Genomic DNA, 21,645 nt, shown 5'->3' on the forward strand with positions numbered 1-21,645 from the left:
TTTCCCTCTATACAGTCCTTCCTTCCTCCATTCTTGCCCCCCTCCCACCCCCTCATTATGTGTCATCATCCACTTATCAGCGAGATCATTCCTCCTTTGTTTTTTTGAGATTGGCTTATCTCACTTAGCATGATATTCTCCAATTTCATCCATTTGCCTGCAAATGCCATAATTTTATTATTCTTTATGGCTGAGTAATAGTCCAGTGTGTGTGTGTGTGTGTGTGTGTATATATATATATATATATATATATATATATATATATATATATATATCACAGTTTCTTTATCCATTCATCAGTTGAAGGACATCTAGATTGCTTCCACAATCTGGCTATTGTGAATTGAGCAGCTATGAACATTGTTATGGCTGTTATCTCTGTAGTATGCTGATTTTAAATCCTTTGGGTATAGGCCAAGGAGTGGGATAGCTGGGTCAAATGGTGATTCCATTCCAAGTTTTCTAAAGAATCTCCACACTGCTTTCCAGAGTGGCTGCACTAATTTGCAGCCCCACCAGCAATATATGAGTGTACCTTTTTCCCCACATCCTTGCAAGCACCTGTTGTTGCTAGTATTCTTGATAATCACCATTCTAATTGGGGTGAGATGGAACTTAGGGTAGTTTTGATTTACATTTCTCTTATTACTAAAGATGTTGAACATTTTCTCATATATCTGTTGATTGCTTGTAGATCTTCTTCTGTGAAGTATCTATTCATTTCCCTAGCCCATTTGTTGATTGGATTATTTTTATTCTTAGTGTAGAGGTTTTTTGAGTTCTTTATAGATTCTGGAAATTAGTGCTCTATCTGAAGTATGAGTGCCAAAGATTTTCTCCCACTCTGTAGGCTCTCTCTTCATATTGATGATAGTTTGCTTTGCTGAGAGAAAGCTTTTTAGTTTGAATCTATCCCAGTTATTGATTCTTGCTTTTATTTCTTGTGCTATGGGAGTCCTGTTAAGGAAGTCTGATCCTAAGCTGACATATTGAAGATTTGGACCTACTTTTTCTTCTATAAGATGCAAGGTCTGTGGTCTGACTCCAAGGTCCTTGATCCATTTTGAGTTGAGTTTTGTGCAGGGTGAGAGATAGGAGTTTATTCTGTTGCACATGGATTTCCAGTTTTCCCAGCACCATTTGTTGAAGAGGCTATCTTTTCTCCATTGCATATTTTTGGCCCCTTTGTCTAGTATGATAAAATTGTATTTATTTGGGTTTGTGTCCATGTCCTCTATTCCGTACCATTGATCTACCTGTCTATTTTGGTGCCAATACCATGCCGTTTTTGTTACTGTTGCTTTGTAGTATAGTTGAAGGTCTGGTATTGCGATACCCCTTGCTTCACTCTTCCTGCTAAGGATTGCTTTAGCTATTCTGGGGCAAAGATATTTTTGTTTAAAAAGTTATAGATTTTGTTGTTTATTAAACACTAGCATTCTCCCATCTTGTTATTCCTAGTCCATACTGCTTGTTTTAATTTTCCAGAAAGACCACTTTGAACTTTATCATTTCTGTTTTTCCGAGACCATGATTATCCTTGCTGCTTCTTGATTTTCTTTTTCAGTTCTGCATATCATCCTACTGTCATGCATGTCTTGACTTTATACTACCTTACATTCTCTTTCCCTCTGTTCTCTCAGTTAAGGCAGTTTTGCTAAAATTTGTTTTTAGTGTTTGTATTACAGTAACTTCATACCTGTTACTTAGTACTCAACTACTTAGTTTATTATGATTGTTTTATTTGTATATATTGTTTTCCCAGGAGTTAATAATAGATTTTGAAATACCTTCCCTCCCTCCCTTGCTCCCTTTCTTCTTTTCCTCCTTCCTTCCTTCCTTTAAAGTGCTTTTTTGCTAATTCATCCTTAAACTTTTTTTCCAGGGTTGTAACTCCCCTTGCAACCCTCAGATATATCAGAAAATCAATCAAGTCTTTTTCTGTTCTCTGGACATGTGTTTCTAGAACCCCTAGCTCTTGCTCTAGTCCACACAAGATTCTCTGTAGGCCTTGGTGCAGCTGTTGACCTGGGTGCCCTTGGTGTCATCTGGGAGTTCTACCCGCTTCTATGCTACTGTGGATTTCCTGTTTCCTGGAATCTGTCTCCTCCTTTCTAATGATTCATTCCCATGTTTGGTTAGAGCACATTATCCAATAGCTTCTGGTAAAAGGAGGCATCTGAGGTTAAATGTTTTGACATTCATTAGAAAAGTTGGGGAATACCAAGTTAGAAGTCTGGGTTCCATGTGCCTTTTATACAGACTTTCAACTGGTCTCTAATTTTGTTTCTTCCGATTTCTTCGCCTTCTGGATTTCCTGCTGCCTCCAGACCTGTGGCCTGATTTGACTTACCTCTTGCCCTCTTTCTCTGTAGCCTTCTAAAATTGTCTCCCATCATCCAGGGTTTCACTGCCCTCTTCTTCATCAGAGAACTTTAGTTACAGTAGACAGCATTCCAACATCATTCCAGCACAGCTTTCTTTACCAAAGTACAAAAATGTAAATTTGTTGTCAGGCACTCCAGTGAAAATCTTTGTATTTATCAAATATTTTTCTAGTCAATTTACTGTCATCAAAACTGGGATGTATTACAGCATCAATATCAATATTTCAGAAGAAGTTAAAATCTATTTTTTAAATTTTTAGAAAATATTAATCTTTCTCTAAGTCTTCTAGTGTATTTATCAGATTAACGTGAGTTTCTCAAATGATCCTTTGATGACTTTTATAGTAATGGAATAAAATCAAATGTGAAGTATCATAGGGACAAAATTTACACCAGCTTGGATAGTGTAAAGCCTGGTGGTTCCAAAAAGAGAAAAATCCTAGAATGGAATTCAAGGTTTAAAAAAATTTTATGTATATTTTTTTTTTTGCCGTGCCAGGGATGGAACCCAGGACCTCATGCATGCTAGACAAGAGCTCTACCACTGAGCTGTATCCTCAGCCCTTAAATTTTAAGTTTTGAATGGGAAACATTCCTTCGCTTCCTTAATGAGTTCTGATATGACTGGATTCTTTTTCCTTCCTTGCCTGCTTTTATTGTGGACTGTATCACAGACTGACTAGACCTCTGGTAGCCCAGAACATTTTCATTATTAATATGGGAAAAGGAAGAGACCAAGAGCTGAATAATAAGGACATAAGAAGGCTTAATAGTTGAATTAAAAAAAAAAAAAAGTTTTCTTTTTCTTTGTGTTGCCATTTTTATAATCCAGACATTCTGATGTTAGTTAAGAATTCATGTTGAGTACTGGATGTCAACATTGGTGGATGAATCACTCTTTCATAATTGCCATTTGGACTAGGCATTTTTAAAGACTATATTGTAACTCCCCATTAATTCATTAACTTTGGATTTGTTCTCCCAATGTTTCTTAATACTTGATTTAGATGATTATTCTTGTCTAATTGCTATTAAAGCGGGACAGTATAGGTGCAGGTAGTTTTCTAAAGCATTGCTTACAACTTTAATATAAGACAGCTCACTTGAGGATGTTGTTAAAATGCAGATTGTGGAATGGGCGTGAGAGTCTGCATCTCTATCTGACAAGCCCCCAAGATGCTCACATTGCTGGTCCTTCTGACCACACTTAATTGAATAACAAAGACCTAAATAGATGTGAAAGAGAAGTCACCCCTTTAGAATGTAGACTGTTTTCAAATATCTACAACCCCTAAACTTTTGGAGTTCAGAAGGTTACTGAATGTTACTCAGTACATCTAAATAGCATGAGATTTATTGCTTTTTATAGATTAAAAAAAATTCATAATGTTTTATATTTGTGGGTCACTGTTTAGAAGTGATCCTGGTACAATACTTTTATTGATGTTTTTAAATTTTTGTATATATGATATATAAACTTTCTTCTAGTGTCTTTGAAGAAAAAATTTACTTGATGTCTGCTAAACTTTTATTTACAACAAGCAGGGAAACATACAACTTTTATCTGTATCTGTTAGTTGTTACAATCTTATCTATACTGTTTTTATGCTAGACAAACATAAAACCACATAATATACACAAACTAATAACTAATTTAATTTTAATGCTTGTTTCTGTATAATTAAATGTTAGCAATGAAAGAAGATTAATGTCTTTCTTTTTTAAAAATAGCTCAATCACTGAAAGAATTTGCAAGACTGCTTATTGCAGTAGAAGAAGAAAGGCGAAGATTGGTAAGTCTGTTCCCATTTCTTAATGATATTGCTTTGTTTCAGCTTATTAAAAAATGAGTAGATTTCCTGAATTAGCCATGCTACACCCTATGATTTGATATGTGTACTAAATGCTGCATGTATTTGTGAAAAGATTTTTGACTGTAATTATCAAATATTGCTAATAAGAGATAATATTTGTCCTATTTATTTCATATGTTGAGCACATGTCGGTTACCTTTATTTGCTTGCCATTTATAATTGCTCTGAGAATTAAAAATATCGAACAAACTGTCATTAAGAAATGGATTCTAATTCAGGAGATGTTTGCAAGTTATATTATAATAACCTTAGTGTTATGATAAAGATATGTTTCAAGCACTAAAGACAATTCATGGATGGGACAACTAACTTTGTCAGGGTGTTAGCAGGGTAATATTACCCATCTCAGGGTAATGTTTGAGATGGGGTGTGAAGGTGGAGAGGATTTTGCTAACTGAGAATAATGGGGAAAGCTTTCCAGGTGGTGGATTAACTTATTATTTTGAAATATCAGAGCACAATTATTGTTAATATATTTATCTCCTCAAAATGCAATTTTGGACCCATTGTATTTAGAATTTTGTTTTGGTCCCTCTCTGTGGCCCATTGTTTTCATCTATAATGTGGAAAGAATAGCAGTGTGCACTCATTGTTTTAGAGCATTTGTCACAGCACCTGGCACTTACTAATTAGGTTTAGTTGGTGATGATGATGCTGATTGTCAGAGTGAGGAGGGTTACAGACTGGTTTAAATCATCAGTCATCTTGGATGTTATTGTCCTCCCATGTAGTTGTTGGATGATATATACACATAAATATAGTACTTAAGTGTGGATTAAATGCCCAAGGAATGCGGTGCTATTTTAGTGAATAGATAAAAGAAGGCAGTTTGAGGAGAGTGCCTGTAAGGTGGCATTGACTCCCAGAGAGCATTGCCGCAGCTGCGGAGGATCACACTGTGGGCACAGCATCGTGTAAATGAGCTTGGACAGGGGCCCCAAGGTAGGATAAAGTATGTGGAATCAGTTGATGGTTCCTAGAAGGGTTTAATAGAAGGTTGATTGAGAGTTGTAACCAGATAGAGGACTGGACCAAGATGTTTAGTCCCAGTGTCAAAAAGGCAGTCATAAAATGTAACTTATACTAGGTACATATATTATCAGGTCAGAGAAAGATTTTCTGTGGGGATGATTTTGATCTGAGTTATAAAGCTTAAATAGGACATTGTCTTAAGTGCTTTAAGCATGCACACACTCAACCTCTATGAGCTACATTTAGAAATGAAAAATTGTACTCTATTTGTGTACAATGAATCAAAATGCAGTCTGTAAAAAATTTTTTTAAAATTTAAAAAAAGAAAAAAGAAAAGGAGTGTAGGGCTGGGGATGTGGTCTAGTGGTTAAGTGCCCCTGGCTGGGTTTAATCCCTGGTACAAAATAAGAAAAAAGGGAGAAGGAAAAGAAGAACATTTGCAGGAAATGAATGGAGATCATTATTTAAGTAAACTAAGCCAAACACAGAAAGACAAGTATCACATATGGAATCTAAAGAGAGAGGGGGAAAAAAAGACATGATGATAGCAGAGAGAATATTAGAGGGAGACGATTAGAGGGGAAGTGGGGGATCAGGAGGAGGGGAGAAAGATGGTGGAAAATAGTGACGTGGGGTGGATGTCAAAGTGCACTACTGCATATATAAATATGCCACAATGAAACCTACTATTCTGTATAACTAAAATGCACCAATAAAAGAAAGATGTAAGCATCAACGACAAGGAAAAAAAAGCCAACTTCCACAGGGAGACCTGGTACTATGTGCCCTTGTGGCCTGGAAGAGGAGCTGATGACAGAAATGGGAAAGAGTAGTTAGAGAGATGTGAAAATTAAGTTGGAGGTGATGTAGAAGCCCAGGGAATATACAGGTCTGGGTGGGTAAAGCTTTGATTCAAATCCTGTGAAAATGGTTCAAATAAACCAAAAATAAACCAAAAAGCATGGGTTATGATTTTAAAATGTTAAAAAATATCAGAAGGTGTGTTGTAGCCTGTGTGGGGAAAGAAGACCATGGGAGTATTCCCATAGCACCAAGGAGGGCTTTCATGGGCACCAGGAACCAACCTCTTCTGAAATGGGAGAAAAAGAGAGGATTGATGAAAATCTCATAGAAATTAGGAATAGTAAATTGGTTGATTGGACAGGTGGAGAATAGTTGAGGAACGAGTGGGTATCTGCTGTGACAAGAATTTGTGGAAAGTTTTTAACAGCCAGAGACTGGTTACTTGAGACAAGAGTAAAAGAACTGCTGGTCAGTGATTAACAAAAAGGAAAAAAAAAAAGTGCCTTTAGACATTATAAATGTATCAAGGAAAGACTAGTTATCATGTTGCCTTGGATTTTTCTGATAATACCCAAAGCCAGACTGTGAGCAGTAAGTACAGGTGGGAGGTCAGATTCAAGTTAGTGGTTGGCACAGAAGACATGGGACCTGGATAAGGAACTTGGATTTGTATAATATGAAAATTGGAATTATTGAGACAGAATGGTGCTTATAGACTTCAAAAGCAAAGAGGGTAAGCATGACTACTTACTTATGCTGATGGTTCACTGGGAACAAAGAGAGAGAGAAAGGGAGAGGATGCCAAGAGTGTTGGGATCAAGAGTGGGAGTTGTAACGTTCTGAGTGTGATTGTGGTCCAGGTAGTGCTGAGGACAGATGTGACTCAGCTAGGAGATGGGCCTTAGGAATGGACAAGGCTCTGCTCAGAGAGCAGGGTCATGCAGTGTGATGACAGGTTAAAGAACGGGTTAGGCAGAGGAAATGGTTGAGGAGTAGAGAGTTACATAAGCCCTGGAGACAAAGATCGCACCAGGTCTCAGTTGTCCAAGAGATCTTCATTTCTGCCTTCCACCCTGTTTCTGATGTTGGTGCAAGGAAGAAATTCTACTTCATGAGTGAAGTCAAACTGTGGATTTTGATTGCTTTGATGGCGGTTGTTTCTAAAGGTCTAAAATAAAAAATGTACAAAGTAATGGAAAAAATCTCTATTGATAAAAGCACAACAGAATATATATCCACAAAGATCATATGCAAAACAATCATATGCACACAGATCTAATTATTGGAGTGATAAATCCACATTTCAGTCTTATAATGCTATAATAATTGAGTAAAAGTATAGCTGATAACAGATTATATATAAAGATGTGGCAAAGCATTTGTATTTCAAAAATTATTATTTTATTTTTAAAGAAGAATGTTTTAAGTATACTGGAAAAGTATAAAGGAACGATATCTTTAATTATAAAACCATTTAATCATTGTATTTTATTTATAAATCTTGAGTATTATATATTAATTGGATTTGACCAAAGTCTTAAGGATGTCAGAGCACTGAGTAAACAAGAAATTAAATCTCATAAAGATGAAAGAGGATACTTAGCGCTTAACAGTTTAAATAAATTCTCTTTTATTACCAGTGATTGAGTGTACTAAGATGAATAAATTTGTCATCGTAAACCTTAGTGACTATGTGCAGAAATAGAACCCAAAGAAACATTGATATTAGAAATGGAATCCCTTCTTAGTCCCTTCTAACTTTAAATATTTGAAGCTTTTTTTTGTTGTTTTATTTTTTTCAAATGTCTACTAAAGCCAACTCAAAATGCAGTTTTAGTACAACAAAAAATGAATCAAAGAATAGTGGAAAATGCATTTCAGAAACTGTTCAGAATATGATTTATCCTGTCTCATACTTTTCATTAGAAAAATCATCTTCCACAATGCAGCATCTTGGAAGAATGTTGACTGATACCTGCCATCTCCTGGTTACTCTAAGAACAGCTATCTATCTATTTTGAAGTACTGGGATTGAACTCAGAACCTTGCGCATGCTGAACAAGCACTCTGCAACTGGGTTCTATTCCCAACCCTTTTTATTTGGATACAGGGTCTCCCTAAATTGCTCAGGCTGGCCTCCAACTTGCTCTTCTTCTGCCTCAGTTTCTCAAATAGCTGGGATTATAGGTACTTACCACTGTGCCCAGCTGAGAACAGCTTTTAATGGCACATATAAGAAATAATTAGCCTTTTGTACTGGTTTTAAGAAAATGCTTATTAGTTTAAAATAAAAATTTTAAAATTTATTAATATAGTCTTTCAAAAAAGATGTATTTTTTTTAATTGGAAATATTAGATTTATTTTTTCCATAAAATGCAAAACTTAAATCATTTTGATTAAGAAGTGTCCTGGTGGAAAGATTCAGACTACCCTCAATTCAAAGAAGGACTTCTAAGCTGTATCAGCTTCACGGTAGCATCTCTTCAGTGGTCATTACCATCACAGCAACTGTTCCCTTTTCCTTGAGATCAGTAGCTAATTTGTACAAATGCCACTATTTTATCCAGACTGTTAAAAATTAATTTGATCCAATACTAACATAACAGGAAAACTCCACAGGGAAACATGAAATGCTGAGTTGTGGCCTTCTGGAAAGAAATCTTGGCAAACACTTCTTCGTTTGTATTAAAATAGTCAATTTGACTCTTTAGTCCCCAGGACTTAATTTCTGGAACCATTCTCTGCTGCCCTTTCCTGCCTTGTCAGTCGTCTGTGTCTTGCTCCCTGTTCTCCAGCCCCACAACTTTCTTTTTCCTTCCTCTGTTTCACTATGAGCATCTTTAAAATTTTTCCAAGTTTGCATTTTCTTTTCCTCTGCCTTAAACATTCTGGTTCATATTCTGTCCTAATTTGAACCATAGTATTATTCAAGTTTCATTCCAAATAGCTCCCCTGGAGTCCTGCTCTTTCCATAGAGCACAAATTAGTCCCCCTTTGTCCTTCTAATGTTGTGACAGAGATACTTGCTCTCATGCAGCTTGCACTCTACTGGGGAAAAACAGACATAAAACAAATTATACTCGGTGGTGGTGATAATTGCTAAAAAGAAAATCAGAGCAGCTGGTGGCTGATGTTAATTGTGATGAAGGAGAACTTAAGGGAGAAATAGAGTTATGTTTTGGGTTTATTTAGGTGCCCACTGGTTATCTCAGTCGCCTTTGGGAAGCAGCTGGATATGTATCTCCAGTCCACACTGCGAGAGTTCAGGGAAGCAGCTTGGGTTGGAGATACAAACTCAGAAGGTGTTGACAGCTAGAGGGTATTTAAAATGATGGGGATGGATGCTGTCAGCCTTGTTGAGTGTGCAGATTAAAAAGAAAAGAGGGAGGACATAACCTTGAGGTACGCTGAGTCCAGCGTTTTCTAGATGTGGTAGATTCAACAAAGGAGATTAAATCAGTAGGAAAACCAAGAGAAAACTGCTAGGACAGTTTATTCCAAGCATATTTTCTTTACTTGCATATGGTAGTGATGTGGGACCATAATAAAGAGAGGCTTAGAGGATGGGGACCCAGTGGCTGTAGCATTGCTCAGGGTGGAGGGTCTAAATGATGTAATCTGCCCCATGCTGCTCCTCTATACCATCCATCACCACCCCTCTGAAGGGGCCAGGGACCACTCACTTTTAGGTATTCTCAGTCCCTGACCTTGACAAATGTTTTATGTGTGTATATATTTTTTTCCTTGACCATATCTTTGTCATCAATGGAGGAAGCTTGACGTCAGAAAATTCTATCTAGCATTTGTCTGGGAGAATTTATACGTTGAACTTATTTCTTTTTGTTTTCATTTTGATCTGAGAAACTTCCTTTTTAAACCATTATTGCTGACAACATTTCATACTCACCTTTGACCTGTGTAACTTACAGATTTTTCTTTGGGTTTCTCAGGATCTATATTCTTTTTATCCACTGCCCCCATTAGTCCTTTATCCTTAAGTAAGGATGTGGATTAGGTGTCTGAGTATTCTTTTGGAACAGGAAATTGAAGGGGGACTTAACATGGAAATTTATAATCTTAATTAAAATCATGATACTTTGGGCAGAGATATAGCTCAGTTGGTAGAGTGCTTGCCTCACAAGCACAAGGACCTGGGTTCAATCCCCAGCACTGCCAAAAAGAAAAAAAAAATTATAATACTTTATGTGAAATAAAGGTCTCTAATACCATTCCTTTCACTTAAAAAATATAAGAAGTAAAAGGTTAATGGCAAAATCAGAATCATTTTAGATGTTTTATAAGTAAGAAAAAATGTGTCAGAAACATATTATTTGGTCCTTGTAGTGTCCAGTATATTAGATATTAGCCACATATAGCCATCCAACACCTGAAATGTTATTAAAATGGCTTGCATTGTATTTCTGTTGGATAGCCTGGTTACAGATAGTAGCAACAGCTGATACTGAGCACTTTCAAGGTGCTAGGTGCTGTGGCAATAGTGTTTTAATTACCTAAACCCTCATAGCAACCCTGTGAGTTATATACCATTAATGAGGATTGAGCATCTCTAATCCAAGAGTCCCAAAACTGAAATGTTCTGAAATTTGAAACTTTTTTGAATGCTGACTGAGCACCCACAAAACATTTCAGATTCTGGAGCATGTTTTAGGGATACTAAACTAGTAATCTATGCATATATTTCAGAATCTGTAAAACTCTGAAATCTGAAACTCACCTGCTCCCAAACATTTTGGATAAGGGATTCTCAACCTGTATACCCATTTTAAAGCAAAGGAAATTGATAGGTACTTAACTGTTAGGCACTACTGCAAGGACTTGAACCCAGACTGTTTGATTTAGAGTTTTCATATAATTCACAATTTTGCTAACTTAAGACTCAGTTAGAATTGCATTAATAACAATCACTGACATATATTGTTAATATAGTGTGAGATGCACCTTCAGGTGCTTTAAATGTGTTACTTCAATATCTTACAAAAATTAGGAGTCATTAAAATCTTTAAATTTTTATTAGATTAATTTTCAAATACTTTTCATATTTAAATAAGTATATATTTTAATAAAAACGCCATCCATCATTTCATTGACAGTTCCCAGATCAAGTTTTTTTAAAATTATTTATTTTAATTAAAAATCATAAATTTACATAGGGCAATCTTGTTTGATTCATTCTGTTATTTTTTCCCTTCCCCCCACCTTTCCCACCCCTCCCACCCCTCTTTTCCCTCTATACAGTCCTTCCTTCCTCCATTCTTACCACCCTCCTTATCCCTAACCCTAAACCCAAACCTAACCCTAACGCTAACCTCTCCTATCCCCCCTTATATGTCCTCATCCGCTTATCAGCAAGATCATTCGTCCTTTGGTTTTTTGAGATTGGCTTATCTCACTTAGCATGATATCCTCCAATTTCATCCATTTGCCTGCAAATGCCATAATTTTATCATTCTTCATGGCAGAGCAATATTCCATTGTATATATATGCCACAGTTTCTTTAGCCATTCATGAACTGAAGGGCATCTAGTTGGTTCCACAATCTGGCAGTGGTGAATTGAGCAGCTATGAACATTGATGTGGCTGTATCTCTGTAGTATGCTGATTTTAAGTCCTTTGGGTATAGGCCAAGGAGTGGGATAGCTGGGTCAAATGGTGGTTCCATTCCAAGCTTTCTGAGGAATCTTCATACTGCTTTCCAGAGTGGCTGCACTAATTTGCAGCCCCACCAGCAATGTATGAGTGTACCTTTTTCCCCACATCCTGGCCAACACCTATTGTTGCTTGTGTTCTTGATAATCGCCATTCTAATTGGGGTGAGATGAAATCTTAGGGTAGTTTTGATTTGCATTTCTCTTATTACTAGAGATGTTGAACATTTTTTCATATATCTGTTGATTGCTTCTACATCTTCTTCTGTGAAGTGCCAGATCAAGTTTTTGACATGTAAAAGCTAACCGTGTTTGGTATATCTGATAGCTTGTCTGAGTCTCCCTCTGCCTTTCATTCCAAGAACTTATGCAATAGGAGAATATTATAAATGTTGAAAAATATATATATCCCCATTGCTCTCCATGAAAGAATTTTCCCTCTGTTTATGATTTTGCCTATTTTTTTCTTTTGCTTTATAGACAATCCATTGTTAGATTATACCGATTAACCTCTAAATTTTTGGCATTGTACTGTTATATGCTTAGGTCTAATTACCTGTGAAACAATACAGTTTCTTTTATTGTCTCAGATAAATGAGGCACAGTATGCCAACATTTCACATGCACGGATATGGATGTTTCTGTTGTTTTTGGTTAACTTTTATGAGAAACAAACTTTAGGTATTCTGGCCTTCATACCAGTGTTTTTGTGCAGTGATTTCACCTGATATTTACAAAAGTGGGGTAAAAATCTCAATGTTCTGAATGCAAAAAGTTCTGACTTTCACCTTTATTGACATGTGGAGGCTTCCTGTCTCTTGATGCCCGATTATCTGGTGAAATATTTATATAGAACTGAGCAGTGGGAGTTCACCCACAATCCCTCATAAGGCAAGAGTCATATTTTTTTAATTGCTAATAATCATAGTAATAATTTGTATTTTTTAAAATGTGCACAGTGTTTTAACATACATTTTTGTTGGGTTTTCACCAACAATCTGAACTTAGCCTCTAAATAAATGAGTTATTATAATGCAGACTGTTAATAAGTGATACAACTGAAGATGCAGGAACCATTTCCAGGTCCTTGGGCTTCCAAAGATGTCTTTATTATGTTATATTCTATGTCTTCTCTTTTTATATTTAGAATTTAAGGTAAGTCACCTGATCATTTTTGTATTCTTTTTTCCCTTGTTTATACTAGGTATTCTGAAAACCATCTTTGTTGTTAAAAATTTATTTATTATAGTGCTTAGTAAACTCTTTGACAGAAGTAGTTGTTGGTTGACAGTTATCACAGCCTTCTATTTTCCACTTATCAAATTGTTAGAACTAATTCATTATGGTTAAGTCTAACAGATATATTTTCTTTTAGTAGAAGTCATTAATCTCGAATAAAGGACTTGAATGGAAACATAGCTAGGATTTCAGAAAATATTTCAAAGTATTCAGATTAGGGAATTATGTCTTTTGAGAGTGTAAATGAAAAAGACACTTAATGACAAATGTCCCCTAAATTCTAAAACTGTCTCAGAAAAGAAAAAGTATGGTGGTCAAACAATGAAGCCTCTCCTGGCAGTTGCCTTTTAGCCATTTCACTACTCATTAACATTTTTTTTGCCTGGTGGAAATGAAAGCAGAGTAACAGTAGTAAAACTGGTACTCCACCCTCGTGCTCCTTGCTGAAGAATACTTGGAAAGAAGTTTGTACTTTACCTTAGTAAAACTCAGGTCATATGCTATTAGAAGTCCTGTTCATGGCTGGCCATCAACAGAGAGAACTGAGTTGGCACTAATTTCAAAATGTATTTGTATTTTAGTATGCCAGTTTTATTAACACTTGGGCATGATTTTTTTTTCTTATGATTGACATCATATAGCTGACATTTCATGGTCATATATGTAATTGCTAAATTTAAAGATTTGTAAGGGGATAAATTGAAAATAAGCATCAAGTCTTCATACTTCCATGCTTTGGAGGACATCCCCAACCCTTTTTATTATTCGTGTTGACTGTAATGAAAGATTTTAAGGAAACATTTCCACCAGACAGCACTATTAAAAAAGCAATCAATTTAAAATTCTAAATAAAGTGCTTTCACATTCTTCTGATTTTTTTTTTTCCTGTCAAAATGTAAACTGTCGAATATTTCTTAAGTTTTGCTACTTTGACATAGTTTTTTGGACAAGATTGTTGTTGTTGCCTATGGCTGTGAATATCCTCATTAGCTATGATAGGTTGCAGCTGGACACAGCACCTGTCCTCCCATCTCTACTTCCTTCATTTTCCTGCCTTTGCTGTGTATCATAGTTCTGTAGCTTTTACTTTGGAGACTTAAAATTGCACGATACATAAAAGTGCATAATATTTAAATCTTTCCATTGTTACCTTTGCATTTTCACAAAATACATTTACTTTGTGGTGTTGGCCATCAATTTTAATTGGTAGAGTTGGAGACATGCAAGTCTTTACTATGTTCATCAGTCATGTTCTTGGATACTTAGGGAATACAGAGAAACCTTATGCTATAAAAGTTAAGTTTATAAAGTCATTGTGTAACTATCCTGCAAAAGTTCTTTAACACCTGGATGGAGAACTTAATTTTAAAGGGTGAAAAAAAAAATCAACCTAAATAGGCATGAGGTAAACTAGAAAAACACCCAAAAAAGGTTTTAAATACTGCAACAAAGCCATGAATGGTTGAAAAATATCGGCTGACAGCCCAACCAGATATTCAGAAATTAGAGGTTGAAGTATTCTTCAGTGAACAAAGTGTTTGTCTTTGTTTCTGATTAAACCATAGAGTCATAATATTCACGCACTACAGAAGAAATTGCAAATTTAATTTGACAATCATCAAGCAAAAAGAAAAAAGCTTTTTAAAATTTTGAATCTGTTATAGAAAATAGTAACTAGAAATATTGTTTATTCTTTGTCCTATTTATCCCAATGGTAACATCTTACAAATTATATTAAATAGCTCATTAATTTTCTTTTGTCAAAATATTAATTAAAAATAACAAGCTCTTCATAAGCTTTCCATGTGTCCTAGAATTCAAATTTATAACTTGTGAAGTCTGACTCAGTGGATTATCAAGATGCCCTGTGTGAGATCATGCTGTGATTTATTTGTGCATCATTCAGGATACTCATTTGCAAGGCAGACAGAGAATTGACTGGGCATCTCATTTGTCTGTAGGAAGGGCTATCTTGCATGGAGACTCAGGGACAGAATCACAGACTCTGAGACTCCAAGAGGCTTTCTGTCTCTGCTGTTCATTTGCTGTCAGTTTCACTCTCAGTTGGCTTCTTTCGAGTGGCAGGTCATAAACATTGCCAGTGTAACACACAGAAATTGTTTCTAGAGAGACTTGTTCAATTTTCCATGACCATTTGAAAAAGAAACAACAACAACAACTAAAATAGAAGAAAAGAGAAACTTGGAGAAGGTTCTGATTGGCCCAGCTAAGTTCACTTAAAAAATCTTAACCAATTACCTAAGGGAAAGGGACAGAATATGTGGCATAGGCTTTCCTCTGAATATGAGTGTTATTTTCAAAAACAAAAGGATTATTGTGAATTGGGCAATCACCCTAGCTCTTATCTATTCTAATACGGCAATGGCTTTAAGAATTTTCCTGTTAACATTGTCATTTGAACAGAATACTAAGATAGTGAGTTGTATTTGAAATTTTATAAGACTTAGAAAATATTAATTCAGTGAGACATTTACTTTAAAAATTCAGAAATCAGACAAGGATGCATGTGCACTATTCTTTTTGAATTCAGTGTTGTTTAGGGAGCCCCTAGTTGATGTAGTAAAAAACAAAAAGGAAGGAAATGAAACTTGTTTTTATGTGATTTTCAACATAGAAAGTCCTTAAGAATCTACAGAAAAAATTACTGGAAATGAGAGATTAGCCAGGTTGTTGGATATAAATTAAATATAATTTTGTACACTACCTAAAATGTGACAATAAAATAAGATATTCAGTATTAACTCGGGAAAGGATGCATAGTGCTTTCATGTGTGAAATTAAAAAATTTTTAAAAGCTTTCGAAGGAGAACTATTAAAGAAATAGAAAGCCAATACAGTAAGTCAGTTAAAAAGAACAACTTTAGCCATTCTTTTTTTTCCAACTGCACTAGACAAGATAATATATTGTAATAATCCAACTAGTTGCATTGCAATTAAGTTTTTACCAATGTACTGGTAAATCTCACTCTGGTCTTGAAGACTGTACATTTCCTCTTTTCACCTGGAAAATGTAGTTATCCTGCAAAGACCTCACCGTCATACTCTAGACTTCCAATTTGGAGTTTTCACATGTTTTCCAGCACAGAAATACTGCCAATTGAAAAACTAAAGTACTCTTCAGTTGCATAGCCACATCTAACTACCTCGGAGCAGAAAAGTGTTCTGCATAGTAGTTTATTTCTATCATGGTTTCTCACAGCAAACCAAAATATCCATACAGATCCTGAATCTTTTCATTCTGTTCATTTTATATTTCTCTTACAGTATTATTTCTTTTTGCCATACATAACAGAATGCTGTTGAAGTGGTACAAATAAAATGTATTTTCCAGAGTCAGCATGAAAGTGGAGCACAAAACTGGGGAAGTCTAGATTCCAGATAATTGCTGACATCCAGTAAAGCATTAAACTCCTTGGAATTTTATTTTCTCTTTCATAAATGAAGAGTGGTCAGTGTTTCCCAAAGTATAAAATGGAAACCACCAGCAATGTGTTAGGTATTAAATATTATATGAGTGAACATTTTAAATTTTATTAGTACCATATTTATTTCAGTGTGTATGGAGTAAAGGATAACTCCAGATTTAAAGGGAATCATTGCTTTACAAGAAGCTTATTAAAGGAGTGAATCAATTTATGAGGAAAAATGTAGGACATGGATATAGCCTAAATCATAGAAAGTGGTATGTGAATGATTAGAACTCAGGAATTCATGGAATGGGTGATAAACACGGTTTAAATGTCTGATTTTGATTTTGTAATGGTATACTTCTGTTGACTGTGTACTTGGCTGGATATTCTCTGTAGCAGGATCTGGGTTCACCACATCATTTAGGAAGGTTATATTAGAAACAAAAAAACCAGTCCCATAAGCTTGTTCTAGTGAATGAACAGGCCTCCATATAGTGACCACAATGGTGATAGGTTAAGCCAAGTTCTGTTTATTTCTTATGCTGAACAATACAATCTGTCAACTGTAGCATTTGGGAAACTTTATAGCAAAGCAGTTGGTGCACCAGTTTGCATAGCATAGTTTCATTTTGATTTTCAAAATAAAACTTGGGGTGGGGGTTTGTACATTGAAATGGTTTGGCAGGATAGCAGTCATTTATTCACAAAATGTTCCTTAATATATTTTTCTGGCCAAGATATTTCTCAAGGAGTGGAGAATACATCTGTGGGCAAAAGGGGTTATGTCTTCTAAGTAACAGAGATAGACATTACAAATAAGAAAGACAAAATATGTTATCAGATGGTAATATGGGCTCTGGAGAAAGGAAGGTCAGGCACGATAGGTAGTATAGGGGGTGATGGTGTTTAATGTGGGGTAGTCAAGAAGACCTCAGTGAGAGGCTGTCAGCTGTCATTTGAACAGAAACCTTACAAAAGTAAGAAAGCAGTCAGTCCTGCAGATCTATGGTGCAAATGCTTTTCATTTTGCTCAAATAGCTTAATAGCAGGTGCAAAGGGCCCGAGGCTTGAGAGTGCTTGGGGTGTATGAGGAGTAGCAAAGACCGTGATGGTGCCTGAGCACAGGGGCAAATGGGTAAGTGCAGAGATAAAGTGCTGTGAGAGGGGTCTAGACACGTGTAGACCATATAGGTCCACAAGGAACGGGACTTTGGCTTTGTGGAAGAGTCTTTTGAAAGAGGAATGACGTGAACTGATTTAGAAATTTGAGGCTGTCATGTCTACTGCGTGATGCAGCATCAGCTATGAAATAAGTCTGGGCCCTGTACCCTAACTGGCGAACTCAGTTATTCTATTAATTAAGAGACAGTTTGTACTAGGATGAAAGCAGTGGAGTGGTTGAAGTGATCAGAGTTTATTTTGTGGGCGATGTCAACAGGATTTGCTGAATGATCAAACACAGTTCCTGAAGTGGGAGAGGAAACCCTGGAGTGTCTTTGGCAGGGCTTCTCTCCCTCAGTGCTCTGGATGCTGGGGCAGATACAGTCTTGCCGTGAAGGTCTGTCCTGAGCTTTGTGGGCTGTCTAGTAACATCCTAGCCCCTATTCACTTTGAGACACTCCTTCTCCCCCAAGTTGAGGCAACCAAAATTTTTTCTAGACATTTTGTTCCCTGGTGGTCAGAGTTGGCCAGATGAAAACCACTTATTTAAGGTTTCTGGCCTGATGGGATCCTGAGATAGAGGGAGTGTAAGTGGGAAGCATAATAGGTTTCTCAGGAATTTTTTGGGTTGTGGCTACAGATGTAGCTAATGGAACTGTTGAGTAGGAACAGGGAGAGAGGTCTGAGCTGGAAAAACTGGAAATCATCAGTGTATAGATGGTAGTCGAATCCCCTTTTGAGGTCAGACGAGATTACATAGAAGAGAGAGTAAATGAAGTGGTGGGGTCCTGGGACTGGGCAGCATCTGCTGTGTAGTTAGTGAGAGTTATCTCCAAGGCAAACCTGGAGATGGTTTGCTTTTACAAGTAGGCTTAATGAAGCTTCCATGGTGTGTTACCTCTGAAACAATTGACTTGCTTTCTCTTAATTCCTTTAATAAGTAAATAATGCTGCATTACATACTTAAAAGAAAAAGGCTAAAGTAAACCTACATTTTATCAACATTTTAAAGTAAGACTGTTAGCAAAATGTAAGCCACTTCATCTTTTGATAGATAGGAGGAATGAAAGTAGCTTCAGGAGGGACTCTCACTCATGACAGCCTGCTTCTCCAGGTACTATCATTATTTTACATCCATTACAAGATGTCCCCCCCCCCCCCCGCCTTTTTAAATCGTGGAATACTTATGAGCCTTCACACATGGTCACACGTGGTGTTTTTTCACAAACGTTCATTTCGACTCATCACCTGGATGAACAATCTTGCTTCTTCTTTAGACCTCAGTTTGTGTAAGTTGTGAATCTGCTCCCTGGTAAGCAATTCCCCTATGTCCCTCTAATACGATTTGTTCCTTGTGTGATTCCACTACTTTGTCTTCGTGGAACTTATTTGCAATCATATACTTGATCGATCTCTTTCATGTGGTGTACGTTCTGTGAACAGAACCCAAACCGTTTTGTACTGCTGGTCCCAAGTGCTTAAGGGTGTTACATGGCAGTTTACTTTTCTGTTCAACTTTTGCTCCATCGACATCCTTGCATGTCCGTACATTTACTCTTTCATTGTGTGGATGTATCATTACCGACCTACCCATTTTCATGTTCATAGTCATTTGTGTTGTTTCCACTGCCTTCCAAAATCAGTCTTCTTCAGGCAGATCATGCTAAAATAGTCTACAGAAGTATCATTTTGGTCCTGTATATTGTGAAACCTCTGTTCTGTATCACTTGAAAAATTTCTTTGAAAAACAATATCTATGCATGCTCTGAGCTTAGTGTTCAGATGGATGTGTGAATATTTTACTAAAACTTTAACATTTTTTAAAATTATTTTTTGATTCATTGTACACAGATGGGGTACAACTTTCATTTCTTTGGTTGTGCACAAAGTAGAATCACACTGTTTGTGTAATCATACATGTACTTAGGGTAATGATGTTTTTCTCACTCTATTTTCTTTCCTTCTCCCCGCCCCCTCCCACCCCTCATTTCCCTCTATACGATCCATCCTTCCTCCATTCTTGCCTTACCCCTTCCCCACCCCCATTATGTATCACCATTCACTTATCAGAGAAAACATTCAGTTTTTCGGATTAGCTTATTTCACTTAGCATGATATTCTCCAACTCCATCAATTTACCTGCAAATACCGTAATTTTATTCTTCTTTATGACAGAATAATATTCCACTGTGTATATATAACACATTTTCTTTATCCATTCATCTGTTGAAGGGCATCTAGGTTGATTCCACAATCTAGCAATTGTGAATTGAACTGCTATAAATATTGATGTGGCTGCATCAATGTAGTATGCTGATTTTAAGTCCTTTGGGTATAGATCAAGGAGTGGGATAGCTGGGTCAAATGGTAGTTCCTTTCCAAGTTTTCTGAGGAATCTCCATACTGCTTCCCAGAGTGGCTGCACCAATTTTCTACCCCACCTGCCTTGTATGAGTGTCCCTTTTCCCCCATATCCTCGCCAACACCTATTGTTGCTTGTGTTCTTGATAATCGCCATTCTAATTGGGGTGAGATGAAATCTTAGGGTAGTTTTGATGTGCATTTCTCTTATTACTATAGATGTTAAACATTTTTTCATATATCTGTTGATTGCTTGTAGATCTTAGATATGCAGAAAATTCTGAGATCATTTCAAGAAGAGAAGTGACATTTTGTTTATATTTCCTTAGTTATAGTAAGATTCACATAACATAGTTTATCCTCTTAACCATTTATAAATGAACAATTCAGCAGTGTTGTATATATTCACATTATTGTGCTACCAATCGAGAATTTTATCACCTTGCAAAACTGAAACTCCATACCCATCAAAAACACCTCCCATTTCTCCCTACCCCCAGCTCCTGGCAACCACCTACTATTTCACTTTGTTTTCCTGAGTTTGACTACTCTAGATACCTTCCAGAAGGGGAGTCATAACAACGTTTGTTTTTTTGTGACTGACCTTCTCCACAGAGCATAGTGCCTTGAGATCCATCCATGTTGTAGCATGTCTCAGAAGTTCCTTCTTAATGGCTGAACAGTCTCATTCTGTGTATGTACCACATTTTGCTTTGCCATTCATCTACTGATAGACACTTGGGTTGCTCCACCTTTTAGCTATTGTAAATAATGCTGCTATGAAAATGGGTATTAAATAAGTCTTTTGAGACCCTGATTTCAATTTTTCTGGATGTATGTACCCAGAAATGGTATTGCTGGATCCTGTGGAAATTCTATGTTTAATTTTTGGAGGACTGCCTTATTGTTTACCATAGTGGCTAAAACATTTCACAATCCCATCTATAGAGTACAGGGGTTTCAGTTTCTCCAAGTTTGCTAACATTATTTTCTTTTGTCTAAAAGTAGCCACCATAAGGAGTGTGACAATTTTGTTGTTTAAGTTGCTTTTATACATGGTTGGGATGGTAGAGATATATGCTTTTATCCATGAATTTATAGGGTTAACAGTGAGTGTTTTAAATCAGTAGGAAATGTTGACCATTTTAGAAGACACCAATGCTAGAGTATGCTTTGTGGTAGGGCCAAAAGTGTCATAACATCAAAAAACATATTTTACTGTGCATTTAAAGATGTTAAGTGGTCAGGAGTGATGATCATTGTGGAAACAAGTGTAAAGTATGTTTATGCTTTGGATAATTTAGTCATTTGAAGCTTCATTATTTTAATTGGCAGCAGTTAGGTAATAGTAATTTCCTTTGCCTTTTGTTTTTTAGGCAAATGTTTCAAAGATTTTACTGCCAGCCTCAGAAAAGAAAGCTATAAAAATGAGAATAGCTTGATATTTCCACAGCAGACTTCTCATTGTTGTTATTGGAGCTTGGGGGGTGAAACTGGGAATTTAGGCAGCTTTATAAGGTCTGATTGTGGCCTGACTGGGCATGTGGTGACAAGTGGAAGGGGAGGCCTGGAGCGAATGGAAGATAAGTTCATAAGAGAAACAACCATGAGATACCACTGGCAGAACTCCAGGCTGCTAGGGCCCCAGGAAGCTGTCTCATTGAGGTGAATCAGGCAGTGGGTGGGGATGTGGGGCTGACACTCCAGAGCAGAATCCCTGTATAGTTGAGAAGAGCAGGAATTTGGAC

At 36.5% G+C, this 21,645-nt stretch overlaps 1 protein-coding gene across 3 annotated transcripts in view; it reads left to right on the forward strand.

Annotated features, from left to right (window-relative positions):
• Positions 1-21,645, forward strand: part of ARHGAP42 (Rho GTPase activating protein 42) — a 254,950-nt gene that overhangs the window by 86,952 nt on the left and 146,353 nt on the right. For all 3 annotated transcript variants that reach the window (XR_013757530.1, XM_079101943.1, XM_079101944.1), the window contains exon 3: positions 4,119-4,180. Coding sequence is in view for 2 of the 3 variants with exons in the window: in XM_079101943.1 (XP_078958069.1) it covers positions 4,119-4,180 (62 nt within the window). In the remaining variant the exon portion in view is untranslated. The remainder of the gene's footprint in view (positions 1-4,118; positions 4,181-21,645) is intronic.

This window comes from Sciurus vulgaris (assembly GCF_902686455.1).
Source record: "Sciurus vulgaris genome assembly, chromosome: 11".
Classification (NCBI taxonomy): domain Eukaryota; kingdom Metazoa; phylum Chordata; class Mammalia; order Rodentia; family Sciuridae; genus Sciurus; species Sciurus vulgaris.